This window comes from Balearica regulorum, chromosome 12, assembly GCF_011004875.1.
Source record: "Balearica regulorum gibbericeps isolate bBalReg1 chromosome 12, bBalReg1.pri, whole genome shotgun sequence".
In the NCBI taxonomy this organism is placed as follows: Eukaryota; Metazoa; Chordata; class Aves; order Gruiformes; family Gruidae; genus Balearica; species Balearica regulorum.
The window spans coordinates 8,140,923-8,160,446 of record NC_046195.1 but is presented as its reverse complement, the minus strand read 5'-3'; the positions used below and the strand labels follow the sequence as shown (position 1 = coordinate 8,160,446).

At 39.4% G+C, this 19,524-nt stretch overlaps 1 protein-coding gene across 1 annotated transcript in view; it reads left to right on the top strand.

The window, feature by feature from the left end:
- AQP9 (aquaporin 9) overlaps positions 1-12,044 on the top strand; it is a 29,240-nt gene extending 17,196 nt beyond the window's left edge. Inside the window, exons 4-6 of the mRNA XM_010305430.2 lie at positions 1,917-2,035; positions 3,666-3,883; positions 9,375-12,044. Of these exons, the coding sequence (XP_010303732.1) occupies positions 1,917-2,035; positions 3,666-3,883; positions 9,375-9,537 (500 nt within the window). The 3' untranslated portion in view covers positions 9,538-12,044. The remainder of the gene's footprint in view (positions 1-1,916; positions 2,036-3,665; positions 3,884-9,374) is intronic.
- The last annotated feature ends 7,480 nt before the right edge of the window (positions 12,045-19,524 follow it).

Genomic DNA, 19,524 nt, shown 5'->3' with positions numbered 1-19,524 from the left:
CTCCCTGACTTGATGAATCCAGACAGTAGAACGAGTTGCTTTAATCACCTGCTTCAAAACTCTGTTTCTACTGAACCAGCCCATCTCCTCCGAAGCCTCTCTTATGGGCATTATGTCTGCAGACAGTGCTCAGTCCAGGTGCAACAGAGAAAAAATGAAAATGGAAATCTCTATTGTGTATCACCTAGGTGGCTCAGTACCAGTAGTAATCACAAACAGAAAAATCTTTAGGAACCATGGTAACTGTTTTGGGTTTCATGGGGGTTTTTTTGTTTGTTTGGGTTTTGGGGCTGAGAGGAGGAGTTACTTGCTTGTTTTAAGGTTAGTGTTAGGATTTGGAAATGGTGGGATTCCAGAACAGGATTTCCAACTGAATCTAAGTCTTCCTCAAGCCAGGCAGCCAGGATTAGGGCTGTGGCCAGGATGCAGCAGTATGTCGACATGCACATTGGGTTGGGGGTAGATTCACTGTGTTCTGCCAAAGGGTAGCAGTAGGATAGGGAGCCAAGATAGGGAACTTGGGGCTAGAGTGAGAGCTAGAGACTTTGTCTTGTTACTCAGGAGTGCATCATTTTCTCATATCCCTCACTCTGCTCAAGTACTTTGCCCTCCTCTTGTTCTTATTAATTCCCAAACTTCTTATGTACTTTTTCCTTCCTGCAACTTGCAGAAGTGTCACGTACTCATTGAGGTCCACTGAAAACTCACTGGTATAAAAACAGACATAGGAGCTCAACACCTCCACCTTCCCCATACACGCATGTTTGAGCTAGGTGCTTTCATTTTCAGCGATTTTCCTGAAAGAGTGAGGCAACATACATGCTAGGCTGCTAAACATGAGGCCTTTCTAAAAGTGTACAAAGTAATTCACAGCTGAGCATTTTTCTCTTCCTTATCCTTTTTTTCCTAATAGTTAAATGCAACAAAACAATCTTACACTGCAAATGAGAGCGCCTGACCAAAGTAAACAACTAAATATTCTCTGCACCCATGTCACGGCCTTAAGCAAAGCCAAAAAAGTAGGTTCATCTGCTAGCTTTGGGAGAATCTAACCACCCTCACCATGACTTCCATGAGAGATGCGGAGCTGTTTCTTTACTCTGAAGTAAAGTGTGGATCATTGGATCCACTAGTGAAATAAAGGCATAGTGTTTGTTATTTGTGTCTGTCAATGCAGATTTGTGAGTGCTTCATCTTAGTGTCTTCCTATTTCTGACATTTCAGGGCTAGCCAAGGCAGCAAATTATTCCAACACTGAAGTCATATTATAGTATCTAAAATATGCTTTAAATATACTAACATAAGTATACGTGTATTTACAATATACATAAATCTTTACTATATATATAAAAATACACTAACTTAAATATACTAAGAACTGAAGTTTTGGGGCGAGCCTCTCCCCTCACATCTTGGGTGACTAACATAGTATTTGGGTGTAAAGCCCACACAGAGTGAAAAATTCAAACTCCTTTAGAAGAAGAGGTGTCTCAGGAGAGTTCGTTCCCAGAAGTCATTGCACAACTGTCAAATGGAATAGCAGTAGTTCCTGGTGGCTGGGAATCCGCAACAGTACACTCAGGACACTATGCATTTTTGGGGGCATCATGCCAAATATAGCACCTCTTAGAATAATGCAACTGTGTTCAGAATCAGAAAACGGTCCCTGGCACTGAGTTTGGAAAAGATGAGCAGGCCAAAACCAGCCCCCATTTGAAAGCTGTAATACACAAAACCGAGTACTTCAAGGCACAGAAGGAGAGACGAGACAGGAAGGTATGATTAGTACATCACCTCAAATCCATGATCAGTTTCAGTTGAGAATGTGAAGTCCACAGACCTATCAAATATATTCTAGTCCTAGAAAAACTAGTATTTATGGAGAAATGCAACCAGGTAATGGCTGTTTTCTATAGATGCCTTTATGGAGTACAGCAATGGAACACTTGAAGTCACAGGACCTAATGCAACAGCACATATCTTTGCAACATATCCAGCTCCGTATCTGTCCCTCATAAATGGATTTGCAGATCAGGTAAGTGCACTTGCTGTCTTGATTCTACAAATAAACATACTGAAAACTGTAAAAACAAGCAGTGAAAAAAATACACAGATCTCTAACAGGTATGATGAATTTCATCATTTTGGTGATACATCACTGTGTACAATAACAATGAGAATGCAATGCTGTTTCTTACATTTTAGTCATATTTTACAAGCAAGATAATTTCAAGTTGTTCTTTTCACATACATCATATTAATTGTTGCACTCTACAAGTCTTAAATGCAATACATGTAAGAGGTTTTCCCCCAGCATAAATCAATGTTTTCCCATAAACTTCAGCAGAAATATGTCCATTTATATCAATATCCAGCCCATTTTGTGGGCCTGTTATGCCTTAACTATCACTTAAGCAGCCAGTTTAACACACCTTGAACAACTGAGTTTTCAGCTACCACAAGCCTCCTCTTCAACCTTTTGTTATTTTTCAAATGACTGAGTCTGAAAAAAATCTCCACTTTATTTCCAACCTGTATTCTCTAGTCCCACTTATCCAACAGTGAAAAATGAAGTTTCATATCTTCTGTCTACTTCTAATCAATTTACCTGTCTTCTTCAGGCATACATGGAATAAATACTGTGTAAGCAAGCTATGAAAAACTAGGGATTGCTGGAGCACACAAATTCCTTACCTAAAGGACTTGCAGATTGTCAAATCTGGCTTCAAAAAATCTAAACATTGCTTTTAAATTTTGTACAAAAGACAGTTCTGGTCTTTCGATCAGTCAACAGACTTTTCCATAAGATCTTTTTACTCATAGATGTTTTAAAACAAAATTAAAAACAGATGAAACAAAAATAATTTTAAAAAAAACTTAAACTTCTTTAAATCAGTGTAGCAATTGAATGTTTTTGACATTGCTGAAACTTTTGTCTGTTTTTTCCCCAAGTTAATTATTAGCAAAATTGACATTTACAAAGCATATAATTTAAGCAGTGCAGCACTTCCATCAAAGTAATTCCAAGAAAATTTCCTTCGTCATCTCAGTTAGCACATGTAATACAGAGTTCACGTTAGTTACACGTGCATACTTTAATTTAAGGTAATTCCTAATTTTTTTAGTTGCTCAGTTTTTACTTGTGTAGACTTCACTTTTTTTCCCCTTGCATTATGCAATACCTGGATAAAGAGGTGCATATTTAGTCTAATTTATCAGCATAAGCTACAGTCACATAAAAACACTTTTATATCAATGTAACTGATTGTATTGGCATAGCAGAACTACCAAAAAATCAAGTAAATAGAACTGTCAAATTGATAGGAAAAAAATGTGGAAACAAAGCATTAGACCTCACACAGGTGATGCCTTTTAAATCCTCTATTCTTTCCATACCAGGTTGTTGCAGATTATTTTTTTTTTTTCAAATGTCCTCAGCACATTTGTTGTCTTTTTCTTTCAGCACAGATATCAAAACTTCTCATTACTGGGAAGCAGAGAGACACTGGGTTCCAAATTTTGCCTACTCTTGTACAGTGGGATAAGTCTAAATACCAGCTCTAAGCCACCACAATTCACAGAGCTGCCATAGCCCCTCTTTTCATTATTGGAAGGAATCTGCATGTCTTTATTCAATATACTTTCCTTTTCTTTTCATTGGCCAGGTGATATCAACAGCTGTTCTTCTTCTGGCTATATTTGCTATTTTTGACACCAGAAATAACAGCATACCAAAGGGCCTGGAGCCAATTGCAGTAGGACTACTTATAATTGTTCTTACTTGCTCCTTGGGAATGAACAGCGGCTGTGCCATGAACCCGGCCAGGGATCTAGGCCCAAGGCTCTTCACAGCCATTGCGGGATGGGGGATGGAAGTATTCACGTAAGTATGCCTGGATATGAAGTAAAATGCTCTTGGCTAAAATTGCTACTAGGAAAGTAAGATCCTGATTCAACATGGTACCAAGTCATACTTTATATACATATAGGTAATTCTTTGCATACCAGCAGCAGCTATTCATGCACTTTAAGCCAGACATCCTCTAGGAACTGGGCTTTAAAAGGGATTTCCTGCTCCTAGGGCAAATCAAACATGCATTATCTCTAATATTAATCATTGTTTCAAACAGACCCTTCCCAAAATATTAGAGATTCTTAGAGGTCACTGAAAATGTAAGAGTGCTTTCTTCTCTTGTCCTGCAACTTCCGGGGGTGGGGGGGAAATCAAATCATGAGAGAGTTAGGTGGGAATATTTATTGGGTGCTGTAAAAAACATATCAGATTGATTTAGCTTATTATTACTACTGAGTTATTGCAGAAATATACAAAGAATCTAAAAGCCTGACTTCCTGCCTGGGAGCAAAGGAGTGAATGAAAGAAAGCTCCCTTCATTTTCCCACATTTCAGAGCACACTCTCAAATCCCTGTGCATGCATATGCGCACGCACACACACGCTCTTGGCTGGCCAAATGCGCAAGCTAATTAGTTGCACATCAAATCCACAGCTTACACATATCCAGTGTAAGAGGCACTCTGGGATATGTAAGTAAGAGTAATCTGTCATCAGGAGGTAGATCTTCTGGTTTATTTTTGTATAGTTTGTTTTTCCAGTTATTTACAAGTAGGAATCCACAGAAGTACTGTAGACCACTAGAGAGCTCTGGTTAAGAGATTTCATTTTAGCTACTTCACCAAGTACAAATAATCTGTATTTATTTAGTATGACTTCCATCTACACGTATCATGTGCCTTTGTTGAGGAGAGCAGTAGCAAAGCTTTTCTCATACAAAAAAAGAGCTAGGCACAGCATAGAAGAAATGGGCACACAGTCACGCCATTGCCCAGATCCAAAGTTCAGATGTAACACTGCTCTGGCAAGCCTCCAGTGGGAGGTCATGTCTCCAGCCTGGTTACCTCCAAACTTTTCCTCCCCAGCAGCTCCTACCACCGTACCATTAGACTGCACTTTTTAAAACAAACCAAACCAAACCCCAAAAAACCCAAACAGCAGGACGTCCCACACTCAGGATTCTCTCTCATGCCTATGTAATTATAAGTAGTTGTTGACTATGATGTTAATTATAGCATCAAGTGCTATAATCTGTAATATATTATGGAGTTGGCTATTACGTTATTGAAAAAGTTTGGAAGCCTGATTGTACTCTGGTCTAGTCACAGAATACCTGTGAACTCCCCTCCTCTCCAAAAGTAAGGTCTTCCTTATTTACAGTTAAGAATTTGCAAGAATTTGCAATCTGTGCCAATATGGGCTCTTCCCTAATTTAGTTTTAGGATTTGTATACAGAGAGGGAACGCATTCCCACTGCAAAGACCACACTAAGAAATTTAAAAATAGTAACATAAAAAAATGAGGTATGAGATCTCTGGTCATTGCCAGAATAAACCTACAGCAGTCTCAGGGATGGATAAATTGAAGAAGAAGTCTTCCTCCCTGCCTTCAGTTATAAGGCTACAGCTATACCCAAGTTCAAAGGAATGATACAGGACTACGTTCTCATCTATTTGCAGCACAGATCCAGGTGGGACTTAGGAAGAACTTGAGCTTTGTTAGGTTGTTGGAAGCTTTGGATCAGTTACAGGCCATGGGAGAAGCCTGAATGATTGTAGCTGGGATCCTGAACTGCCTGATGCCCTGCTGGCATTACATGCACGTGAGAGACTTAACTGATGCAGCAACAATTGACAGCTAAACCTTGGATGTCTCAGCTTAACTGGAATTCACCACCTTGAAGCACGTGCTTAAGCTCTCTAGTAAAAGGCATGCCCAAAAGCTGGAACCTAAGCATGAAACCTCCACAGTAACATGAGAGGAGTGCTGCACAAATCAAGCAACAGGAAATACTGAAGAGACATTGAACATTCTTTGGAGTGAGGATGGAAGCATCTCACAAGGTGACTGAGTCACTCTCTGGGTCAGTAAGTGTTGTCTACACAGCAGCCAGGGACCACCAGAAAAGCCTCACTTTGGAATAGATCAGATACAGAAGGATGAGACTCTCCACACTGTGATCCCATGAAAACACTAAACATTGAGATAGTTGGTTCACAGGAGGAAAATCCCCTCCACCCTTCTCTGTGCTTGCAGGTCCAGTAAACCTTGGGTTTATTCTATTGTCAGCCAGGGAACTGCAAGTAGACTGGAAAGGATCTCTTCTGCTGGACCATGGAGTTGTCCGAGGATTAGAGAGGCAGTTGAGCAGGCGTTTTCCTCAATGTTGCTGTTACTACATTTTGCACAAAGGCACCTGAAGAAGCAGTGTCTCTGAGAATCAAGCCAGGGGACACAGGCTATGGTTTGGTTTCCTTAGCCAGCGCAAATGGATTTATTTTGGTTAAAGGCTCCCATCAGGAGCTGTTCTGACCCACTGCAGCTAGAAGGGCAGAAGGCTGGAAAGGTGTCTGTCAAGCACCCAACAGAGAGCACCATTTCACTCGCAATAGATGTAGACAGCACTGTAGACAGGCCTGCTCCTGCAAACTGCTCCTCAAGCTGTTGGGAGTAGGTGTCACAGATCACAACTGTCCCCATCATTAGAAACAACTGCTGACTTTAGAGACCTAAATGTTTCTAATGATTTGTCCTAAAACACTGGAAATAACCAGGAGTCAGTCTTAAGCACATGCTTAATATTCTAATAAGCTTAAGAAAAGTCTTGGGCAGTGAAGTTTTGTCTGAAGTGAGAAAACAGCCAGAGCTTTAAACAGAAATACCAGATTCTAGATTTTGACAAGCATAACAGCATGAAATGGCAATGAAAGTGAGAAACGGCTCTATAGAATGGTATTTTGCATCAGCATTTGAAGCTAGCCATAGAATATTTCAACTCTGATACGGGTTCTTTTGCACCTTTGCTGAGTCCGACTGGCAACGGCAGCAGCAATGACACAGTACATGCTTTGCTCCTACCCAGCGCACCTCAGCCGCTGCGAGACAGGGGGCCGCGGCAGGCAGAGCCCGGCCGCCGCCGAGGTAACGGTGACACCTCGTGGCCACCGGGCACGGGAACAGCCTGAACCTAAACGGCATTTTGGAAAGGGTCAGGAGACGCACCTCGTCTGCACAGGGATTTGGGTGGCAAAGTGGCCGCTGAAACATTTTGCATTTTTCCCGGAGCACAGAACTGTGGCCAGACACCTTCCACGCTGCTGACTGCCTGAATTATCCTGACATTTCTTATAGCAAACAGCGTTATCTCACTGTCCCACAGCAGTTGGCTAGGTGAGAAATGTATCTGCAAGCCTAAAATGGGCCAAAGCTCCCAGTCCACATAGCCTACACGCTGTAGTCTCCTGGAAATTTTTGCAGTTAACCAAAGTGCAGTTTGCCAGGCCTGTGCACTGCCGCCTCCCCTGCACAGCCAGCTCCCTCCTGCTCTGCCCAACAGCAAACCCACCGGATGATGACAAAGGCGTAGCTGGATGTTTTCCTGCTAACTTGGCAGCAAAGCTGTAAGCTAGGGTATAAGGGAACTAAGTTTACTTCGGTAAAACGATCTGTGCTTGTCACAAAGAATTCTTGCTCCTGTGTCAACAAAGGAGGATTAAGTGTCATGGAAACTTGTAACTCGGCTGTGTCCTGATCTCATTCCAGCTTTGGCATCACCCTCTATAAAGACTTTACACCCATCATCTTAGCAGAGGGTGTCTAAAGCACAGCTGACAGCAGCTGCTGCAAATACAGGCCATGATTTGGAGAAGGTCATGCAGGAGCCAACGAGGCACATATCAGTTCACGGGACAAGCCAAGAGACAAGCCTGCCGAAAAACACCTTCGTTGCATGCCCACGTACACACACAGAAGAATACATGCAAGTGCTTGATAGAGATTTTGTTGTGCTGATTAGTTCAATAAAACCTTAGTCCATACTTGTTCCAGAAATTCAGGGGCTCAACAGACATTCATGACTCAACAACACGCAGATCTATAAACTCAGTAGAACAATATCAAGTTATTTTATGTCCTCAGGGCAAAATATAAATAATTCCAAAGGCAAAACATACACATCCAAGGCATTTCTGAACAAGGAATAATACTATCATCAATAGGACACTGTGATATTAGCCCTGTTCTATTATTCTGTTGCAACTTAACCACAAGTTCACTTGTGCATAAATGTATACAACTAAGTGCTGAATAATTATCCTTACAGTTTAAAAATTCCCCTGGCAGCTTCCTGTAAAGTTCCTCTCAGATGAATTTGTCCCTTTGTATTTCTGGTAGAAAAAAAATGTTACTTCTCCATTTTCAATATGCATGAAATTGAGGTGGTTGGGTTTTCACTGCAGACTTGCATATTCAATTAATACAGCATGTTATCAAATCAAAACACCTTCATGCACCAGTACAGTTAAGAAAGTATCTGCTCTGAAACCAATGCTCAGTAATTTACTGTCTGAATACGGACCTCTAAGAAAGGGAGAACAATTCCACAAGCCCAAGTCTCCTGTATAAAGAGGTTGTTATTTATTCTTTTATACCATTTAATAGTGGACTTGTTTCTTTAAAAAAGTTCACACAAATCTACACATTTAAAATTAAATCTTAGTAATTATGCACAGTGAATGTAAACATTTCAGCGGAGCCAATATGCTCAGCTTTCTTACTGAACACAGCAATTCTAAAAAAGACTAAGTTTTAGATGTATAAAACTTCTAAATGCTTATTTACCTCTTACTGAAAGACCTCACATTTTAAATACAGAGATAAGACACTACATCATGAAATCTGAATCTTGACCACTCTGGTCAAGCATAATCCACTTTACAGTCACTATGTTTTATTACATTCCTTAAGGCAAATATACTGAAAATCAAGTATAATCCATTATATTTGTCAAGAGAAACACTGTGTATACTATTGCAGGCCTGAACCTGCAAATCTCCATGCAGATGAGAGAACTCATTTTTGCAACATACATTTGCATTAATCACTCCCAAAAACCTATTCATGAGCATCTGGCAACAGCATCAGTCAAGATTGCTGTGCAATAAATATGACGCTGTTCATTTCATTGTAAGTCAATGAAGCCCATTTTCCACAAGGGAGAAATTATGCCCTGCCCTCAAAACAGACATGCAGTAAAGAGGCCTTATTTTCTAACGTGCAAGTACAGCACGTAGACCAACGTGCCTGGTGGTTGTTGCTTAGCATTTCAATCACAACGTGGGCAGGACAGACGGGGGTGTCATCCATTTACAGAAGCGTGAGACAGGAAAAGTCTACAGTATAGGGAGTGTCACACCACCTTATTTGTCCACTGCCAAATATAAGGTAGGGTGTTCACCAGAGTAACAAATAATGATAATTCTTGTTGGGGTTTTTTTGTTGTTTTTTTTTTTTTTTCCTTACAGGGCTGGAAATAATTGGTGGTGGGTCCCTATAGTTGCACCTATGCTGGGAGGCATACTTGGAGCAATGATCTATATTGTTTTTATTGAAATTCATCACTCAGATACTCAGCCACGAGAAGAAAATGACATGTATGATAAATATGAACTGACCAATCTGGAGTAAGAAGTGAAGAATTTTCTCTCTCATTTTGTTGTGCAGTTTTTATGCAAATGATTGTTTGGACCATTTTATAAAAGCTGTATGCCTCAATTAGAAATTCACATTTCAAAGCAGAAAATCTATATAGAAGACAAGTTCAAAACTGAACTCTTTCCATGAAACATCAGGCTGATCACATTCAAAACTGGAAACTTGAGGGTGGGAAGGGTAAATTGTTGTTCTTTTCATATTGTTTTCAGATGAAGTTATCTCCTAGATGAAACTGTAGTGAGATGATGCATTGACCTGTTAATTCAACACATATGATCTTAATCATGTTGCCTAATTAACTGAAAATAGATGAGATATTGTTACAAAACTGTATGCATAGGTAGTTAATTGGTTCAGTGTTGAAGTAATGTGTAAGAGCATCACTCAATTCTTGCAGCCATTATTTAAAAATGGCTTGTTTGAAAATTGAAAACAATAGCTGAATTGCCTAAATGTCAATTAAAGTAGTTTTAAATAACTTACTAAATTTTTATGGAGTCACTAATTGAACAGTAAGGAATCAACTCATCAGTGATGAGGTTTAGTAATTCAGAATGTGATCGCAAAAGGTAAAAACTCTGTATTATAAGATCAACACCAAAACCACAAAGCCGTACCTCTGCACAGGTTCTTCACAACAATAATGTTCTGTTATTTTTAAACTATTTACTTGACCTTTATGCTACCCAATATAAAAAGCCTAACCTAGAATATTAATCTGAACCTCTTCTGCTGTGCTTTCTGGATAAAATTCACTTCTGTGGAGATGGGCCAGCAAGAGAGGCTTATGCTGTGCAGAGGTCAGCACAAGGCCTATGTCTGTATAAGCTTTAAAGAGGCCTGCTGATGATGATCTGCATGGAGGGATTTCATCTACTTTGTGGGAGTAGTTTTTATTTTGGTAGCAGTAATTAAAATTAGAAACTGATCTCAGACCTAGTCCTAGATCTGAATTCCCCAAGGCAGGCCAGCTCCACATCAGAGTTCTGAAGCGTGCATTCTCTCTCATTAAAGAGAAATGGTTGGCCATACACCATTTTCTAAATATCTAGCCTTGAAAAATGAAATTATTTCTGCTTAAACATTGTGAATTGAATTTATCCAATTAAATCAAAGTTTATTTCTAATATGTATACATATATATACACACAGGTGGTAGTGATCATGAATAGACAACCTATTCAGTGATGCTCTTGAGCAGTTTTCATGGCAAAATTACAGGGTACCAGTTCAATGCACTCATTTTAGGGTACTGTTCTCTTTGGATTCCTACAATTCTGCTCCCTAGAATTCCACACTATTTTCTGATTTCACTCCTGAAGGGAGGAGCCCTTCGTGTTGCCCGTACTAGCCTGGGCACTTTGGTGAGATATCCACAGAAGTGGTCTGGAAAATACCGTGGTCAGAATCTGCCTCAGCATTTGGGCAGATCAGGTCTGTGTCACTGCATGTCTTTATCACACTCCCTGGTATGCCATGCCAAATTAATGGCAGCAAAGGGATAGAATTAGCAGGTCAAGCAAAGCTTTGCTTGCTGCAGCTGTAAATCAGATGATGCTGTACACTCAAGGGAGCATCGTTCCAATTTTAATTATGTTTTTGAGGAAAACTTACAGAACTGTAATGAACTCAGGTTGCCCAGAGACCATATCAACCTTGTGCAAAATGCTCATTTGATTCAACATTTCTCTGCTGTGGGTTAAAAACTGATGTAGCTACACCCATCCACATTTGACTGCATTGTATTGTTATCTGGAGAGCCGCAATAACAAGAAGGGAGCGTTTACAGAATCAGTCCTCAATCTGAGCAGAGGCAGATACAGGAGAAGAGTACAACGTGGAATTCCTGACTGTAGACCTTATATTGGCAGCACAGACAAGCTAGTTCATTTGTCCTGTATATTGATCAATTTCACTACATAAAACAAGATGGTGTGTAAAAGCGATTGCAGATTGAGCCTCCTTTTGCTCCCCCTTGCAACGAGTGCTGTCTCTCACACCTGGCAGGAGCACTCTTAGGCAGCTGCCAGCCACCTGTGTCTGGAGAGGGATTACATAGGTAGGAACAGTCAGAGGGCTGCCCTTAGCTCTGAAAGGCACTTACTCTTCCACTGACACCAACATCTAACATGAAGTATCTGTGCAGAAAATAAAAATAGACTGCTAATTAACCAGAAGTAACCAATTTTGCCCAAAACGGTAGGGGCAGGTTATCACTTACTGTGCTACAATTTTGCAGTCAGTAGGCTTCATGTCCCTCACAATATTGCTTCATTTAATACACCCTGAAAAACATGGGGAAAAGCAGAATACAGGTCAGGAAGGAGAAAGAGACTGTTTATACAATCTACTGAGTGACCAGCCCACACTTGCTGGGTATCTGTGCATTGGCCAAGATACATACAGTTGTACATTTTTCTCAAAATCCTTCTGATCACAACAGGTTCTGCCTGTAAATCAACATGAAATCTTGTTTCTCCAACTTATGCCATTCCTATGCACTGAATTTCTGTATAAGTGCTTTTCTGAAGTTATCAACATGCAAATCTTAAACAGTGACGCACTAGTGTGATAGCATAACTATATCTAAAATATGCTCTCAACAAGTTGTCATGAATTCTGTTTTGCTTAAAGAACTTATTTTTAAACTTTAATTAATCATTGAATGTATTTGTAAATTCTTTGAAGACATGTCGTACTAATACCACAATTCATACTGACTTCACAAAAGCCAGAATTTCATTCAGGAGCAAGGTGTTATAGACCTGTCTCAGATTTGACATAATTTACATTTATAAGAATGAATTCCTGCTTTACAGACAAAACTCAGTTGAGTCTTAACTACAGAACCATGACCAGTATCTCTATAATATAATGGGAACAATTAATAATCATCTCATGTCATAAGTTTACATGGAGATCATAATCTGTTTTGTGCAAAAAAAAAAGTATTTTTACTTTGCATAAACTATGCAATTTTCTAATATCAACTGATATTCAGTGGTCGCACTCATGGTGAATTAATATAATACAGCTGGAAAAACTGTTTCTTGTTGCCAACTGTAAGTCATTCTTATTAATGAATTAACAGTAATCAGGCTTGATCATTTTAATGTTGAAAAAAATCATTGAGAGCATTGCTCAACTTTTAGTCTTGGTTTGTTCCTCTTTTTTTGGGCAATGTGTTTGTTCTTTAGAGCTAAACTTAGTACTGAAGTAATTTGGAGAGTGATTCTGCAACTGCTACTGGGTTAAAGGGTGGCTACTGCATGTTGTTTCATAGAAGCCAGTGGAATTATTCACAACGGGAGTCAATACAGGCAAGGATAAGTGCTCAGAGAATCAAGCTTGGAGTTTAGTGGAAACTGTACTTTCTTGTTGTTTTGACTGTGGATCTGGATGAATATGTTGTGGTTCAAAATAAATACCGTTAATCCCTAATAAATGCATTCCAGTACTATTTTTATTAAAAGAAAAAAAAAATCTCCCCTCTGGCACCTAAGGACATATTAAGAAATAAACAGCTGCCTATTATGACCTAAAATGTTTTATAGCCTTGTGCTGGAAGAACACATTGATTAACAAGCTATATTCCCAGAGCACAGACCCTGTGGCAGATTTCGCGGGTCAGAAGCAGTGCCAAAGCAGAGAAACGCTCACATATGAGTAATGGCCACTGCCGGGCCAGGAAGCACCCATGCTACCGCAAGAGAGCCAGGCCCCTCGCCTCTGGACCTTCTCCTGTTCCTGTCTGCAGCCTGCCTAGGGACACTTTCTGCCACAGCTTTCCCACCAGTCTAACAATAGCCAGAACCTAGGTGGGATATTTTGCTTAAGTCCCTCTTCAGAAATTGCTTTTAGGGCATGCACAAATCACATCACATTTGGCCCACAGTGCTTACAAAATGCCCCAAGCTAATTTATCTATCTTCTACTCTACAGATTTGTAAGAGGGATGCACTTTGCTCATTTCATTTAAAAAGCACATGAAAACCTCTTTTGTGGGGGTGAGGGGAGAGGGAAATATTAGGACTCCAAATTTACTAAGGAAGCCACAAAAGAAAAATTAAGTGGCAGCAGGCATTTTATCCTCCATCCATCCTGATGACCCTTACCTTCTCATCAGTCTTTCTGATTTTCTGTTCTCCTTTCTTTCTCTTGCCAACACTGCGTGCTGTGCTCTGTCTCTATACAATACATCTCCAGAGATTTAAATACAGCATGCTTTTCTCAGTTACTTATGAATCTTAGAAAGTTCTCATGAGAGCAAATTCAAGTTTCACCTCACATGCTTGTTTTTTGGCAGTTGCTTGCATTTTTTCCCCACTGTTCCCACCAAACAACCTTGTGCTGGAAAATACAACAATTAACTGTAACTTCCAGTAACAGCTGCTCTTTTTCTGTTTAGTACAATTGTTATTGCATAACACATTACTCCTTTCAAACATGTACAACTTTTAAAGCCTTCCTTTTTCAAATCACTATTAAAAATAGCACAAGATCATCCAGAAGAAAATAGTCTGTGCACATCAGTTAGTAATTTGGATTTTTATCTTCTATTTTGCACTTACAACTTGTTAAAAACATTTATAATTATTGTACTGTGAGCATTAGTGTCTTCCTGCTTATCTGCACACTCTAAGGGCGTAGTCTCAGAGGAGAAAGTAGTAGGTAATATTTTTAGCCATTAGTGTTTCTTTGTGTATTTGAATCAAATATAAAGAAATTTGTACTGTATGAAGCTAGACATGACACACTTATGTAATTTTTCTCTCTTCACTGACCATGAATTCCTTCTAAATGTGTTACCAAAATAGGGAATATGAATATTACAGCACCTTAAATCAGCTACGATCAAGCTTTCTGGCCAGATGACCCTAGCTCCTTTTCCATGATGGGGAGGACAAACCAATACAGTCCTTCTGCAACCTGCCCAGGGACTGAGCAGTCTGCTTTGAATTATTAGAAATCAAGATTTCCTTTCACACTCCAAACATTGCTCCAACCATCTAGAAATCAAGAGTAAGGATCCTGCTACTTGCTACACTGACAAATAAAGCAATAATAAAGAAGGGAGAAAACTTCAAAAGCTGGTAAAACAAAGAAAGCCCTTTTGGCCAGAGGTCAGCCAAAGGCTGAATGACAAATGCTTGGTTACTTCAGAAAACAGTGCACATTTTACTGGGCAACACAGAAATAAAGAGGCAACAGTATGAAGTAATACCAACAGAAGAGTGTCTTTCTGTTCACCTATCAGAAAATTTCTGTCTGTCTTGGATGCAAATTCCAACATTCTCAGTATTACCAAGAGGAGCTGTTTGGGCACATTAACGCTATGATTTTCTCAGCATTAGGCACATAACAGTCTAATAGGTGAAGAATACTTTCCACACCATCAGAAAAAACAGTACTTTGTTTCACTGCACAACTCTCCTCAGGAAACCTTGTTTGCCTTCCAGTTATTAACAGGGCTGTGAATGAAAAAGCAACAAAGCAAACAATATGTTAAGACTTGAAAAGTCAGCATCTGACTAGAAGGAGATGAACAACCTCAACCAGAATTGAACAGGTGCGACGCTTTCTGTAGCATGACCGAGGCATCAAATAACAAACATGAAGTCAAAGCAGCAGCACGTACTTGGCACCAAACATTGCTAAATTAAAGAGCTGGGTGTTTTGTTAATGCCTTTTAAGTAGACTTACAAAATAAATTAGATTTGAGAATAAGAGGACTAAACTGCAGTGTTGTTCATTTCCATAGTAATGGAGAAAATTTGAGGATTTGAATATTTCCAGCTTATTGAAACAAAGTTTAAAAAAAAAGGAAAAAAAGAATGCAAACCTCAGGGGAGAAAAGGGAAAGCACAGTAGTAACTTTCTTGAATTAATTTCCAGCCCTGTGAACTCTACTGCAGCCCCTCACAAGAGGCAGCACAGACCTTTCCATTAGAACTGCACAATGCCAAGACCAGAATTGTTTTATCTTCATTCCCCTCTCAGATTTTCAAGACATTGGCAACTGATGGCTGCACACTGCAGAAAACTTCTGCTACATAACCAGTCTGCCACCTAAGGAAGAAAGCTTGTTTGGCTTCAGTGCAGAAAGAATTTTATCTCATACATGTGTAATCCCCAGGGGGTTCATGTTTTTCAGGCTATAGAAACAACACGTTTTTGAAGATCCTAGCACTGAAGAACAGCTATCAGAAACACAGACAGACACATGAATCCAGCTACCAGAGTACCACGGAATCCTGGGGGGAAAAAGCAAGTGCAAAGGCTACTCCAGTAAGTCTTGGGGAAAGAAAGCAACAATAAACAAACCTTGACTCAGAAACACATTGTCACAGAAGAATGCTTTAACGACACAGGCCATTTGCAAACATAAGGTATCTGCAAACACCACTAGCACTTCAGAGGCTTCCAATCCAAGACAATACGATGGCTGAACAAAATATGAATATGAACTCACATTTCAGTCTGCTCTGTCACAAAAAGACAAAATACTAAAAGGCATAGAATACTGGAAGCCATTATAGGTCCAATTTGCTATATCACAAGTGGTTCTCTGAAATTAGAGAAACACAATAAACCAAACAGTACAGTTTTAAAACGAAGGACAAAAATATACCTAAAATATTTACCCTGCCTGCAAGTGGATCTGTAGCCTTTCTTTCTTCTAAGTCTTTTACCTGGTTTTCTAACACAACTGGCAGCAGGTCTCTTGTTCTCTCTTGGGCTCGTCTTGACTGTGTGCCACTGGTTTTTCATATCCATTGAGCACCAGGCCCCATCCAAAATATTGCATTTCCGTGAAGTCAAAAAAAGCAATTTCAAGACATATTTCAAAATCCATACTATTCCATACAATTTCAAGATGTATACTAGTAGTAAACTAGGCTTCTAACAATTCATCTGGCAATTACACTCTTTTTCCTTGCTTTTGATCAGATGTGTTGCTTACAGCAACCTGGCAGGACAATAATTATCTCACTAAGGGAGATCTACAGTACATGGGATTTGGATTTCCCCCAAGGGAAATCCTAGAACAAGAGGCATAGCTCAGGCATTGTGGATTTTATTTGTTATACAAAATTGACCCTGAGAAACTCAGTAGCTAGCTACAGTGTGTTACAGGATATGATGCATAAATCAGTAAGAATCAGCTTGTCTTCCAGATTCTGGATGGGAAGTGTTTAAGGTTAACAGAGCTCTTATTTGTACATCTGGTTTCAAGTAATTTCATTAGAAATTAGAAAGCCAGAAACAAGCATATATCTCTAAAAAAACCCTTAAACTTCAGAGCACAGCTATCCTGAAAAAAATCCTCTCTTCAGATGTAGAAACTATTCCATTCCCAAATAGCAAGTGTGTACAGTTTATAAAAATGAAAAGTTGTAAAAGTGCTCCTATGATCTGAGCCTTTTTGATGGTGTTTTATCATTATCATGACTGAGATACCCATGCTCAAAAATAATTAGTTTGCTTTACTTTCAAACTTATTTTTCCTTAATAGATTTGTAACATCATAGCCTCTGGCTATGAACTTTGCTTCTGTCATCATTTTTCCTGATGCTCCTGAAGTTGTTCAGCTCTGTTCCAATTCTTGTGAACTTTTTTTTTTTTTTTTTTTTAATAAACACAAATGCAGTCCTTTCTCATGTACTTTTATTTGGCCTAATAATAAACACATCCTCCTTCATGATCATCTCACTCCCTAGCTTTGGTATACATAGCAAAGCTCCCTGACTCCATGCACGAGGTGCATCTGAGTGTGAAAGAGCAAGGTGTTACACACCAGGCTTCCAAAAAATTACAGCTGATCAGTCAGCCCTAGAGGGCTTCATCCCACAAACCTTCCTCCTACAGTGCCTTTGGGAAGATTTTCACTGTCAGTCCAGTCCTTTATTCTGTAGGACAGCTTTATCAGAAGCAATGTCTAGCACAAAGGCCGTAGTGGTACCTCAGCTTCACCGTTATGAGAGGAAGAGGAGAGCGGGCCTACCTAGGAGGGGTGCAGTGCTGCCTAAAGGTGTCCAGCTGCTCTGCAATAAGGGTCAGAGAAAAGCTTAGATAGAAAAAAAACAAACAAAACCCTATTGTGGCAAATGTAGTACTGAAACATAAGGAGGTGCTTCAGGCATGAGATTCTTCTGCTGAGCACCTTTGACCAAGGGGTGTTACAAATACATACAGAAGAGGGGAATATAAGTTGCTGAGGCTGCTGCCATAAGCATTTACCCAGCAAAGAGCAGTTCCTGGCAAAGGGCAGCACTTTAAAGAAAGCATTTTTTTGTCAGAACATCAACACTGCAACACCACCTAGAATACTTTCAGTCAATTACGCATCAAAAGTCACAGCATTTGGAAGTTCTAATAATCAGCCCCATACTCACCAGTAGAGTTTTTTGGTGGTTTATTGGGTTTTTTCGTTTGTTTGGTTGGGTTTTTTTAAACAAAGCCTGTTTTTAAAAGTTTGATTTTAACAGGATGCTGTTTATCACTATTACTTACTATATTATTTTTTTGAAGACTATGACACAGTGATATAAATGCTACAGAATTACTTTTATGTAAAATGCCATACTCATCACATTTACTATGTGTAAGATCACATTAAAATTTTATTTATCTGCCTCAGTCTTGAAATACATGGCCTATGACTGTACTTTATTAAGCAATTTTCCTATTTGAATGTCTTACTTGAATCTCACAAGACTATCCAAAATCCCTAGAACATTTCCCAAGTGTTAAGAACTTGTTAAAAATTAATTTGTAAGAGCAAGGTCTATTGATCCTACTGTTTTTGCAGAGGTGGCTTCTGTAGTCAGCAACAGCATAAGTATGAAATGGAGTGAGCAAACAGGAGATGCCACACTTAGGTCACTCAGGTCCTCTGTGCCCAGATGGGGAGCACAATAGTTAGACTTTAAGGCCTGAGTGCCAACATTTTTTGTTACATGTTTGCATGATGCTAAGCACAATGATGAAGCCCCATAGTATTGGGGTTGATAATACAATATGCAGCTTCTCAGTGCTGCCCCACAATAATCCTCGACCCCACAGTTAGCCCTTAATTGTAGGGGAGATATATTAGCCTACACCATTTGTGCAGTCCTTGACCTCTCTGCTGAGACTGCTAATAATATAGTTTCCAATGAATGCTGAAAGCGGTGGCTGGTTTTTTATGACTGGATAGACTTACAGTAATCTGAGATCACTATACTCCATGCAGAGTTTCAGAGGCAGATTCTGGTTCCGTGCTACACAGAGGAGCATTTAGCATAAGCTTACTAAGAAAATGATTCTTTATATTTAACAATGAAAGTACAAAATTTAGTCATATCCAGGGATATAAGACCCTTGCACTAATTGCACCAATAATTGCAATATTTGACAACTGTGGTATACTTGAAAAAGTGATTTGAATAGGACTACTATGTTCACATCTCATTACCAGGCTCAAAGGCGCCTTAATTATACTGTTTGTATGAGACTGAATGACTTTATGCTGCTTTTGGACAGTATGACTAGTATCTCTGGGGAGTATCATGGAAAGGTCATGTGTATCTCACAAGACTATCCAAAATCCCTAGATTTTTAATAAATACATTAATCCATGCTAAGTAGCTCACATTCCAGCTACAGTTCTATTTTTAGGTTATTTGTAGTACTTTTATATAAAAAAGTGTCACCAGTTTTGAAGTATTTTTAAAGATAGAACAGCTGTCTTTGTACACAAGAGGCTGTTGGGGGAATGTGCTACTTCCATTACACCACTAGCTACCAGCTAATGGAGCTGCAGGGAAGGAGCCAGAATGTGGTACAGTAACACGAGCTAAATGCTTTGGAGCAAGCTGGAGAAAGCTCATTGTTAAGCCAATTAGTTGTTTTGGCCTCCTGGGAGCCTTAATAAAATCTTTCAAGCAAAGCAAGTGCTCATTATTGAAATAGCACATT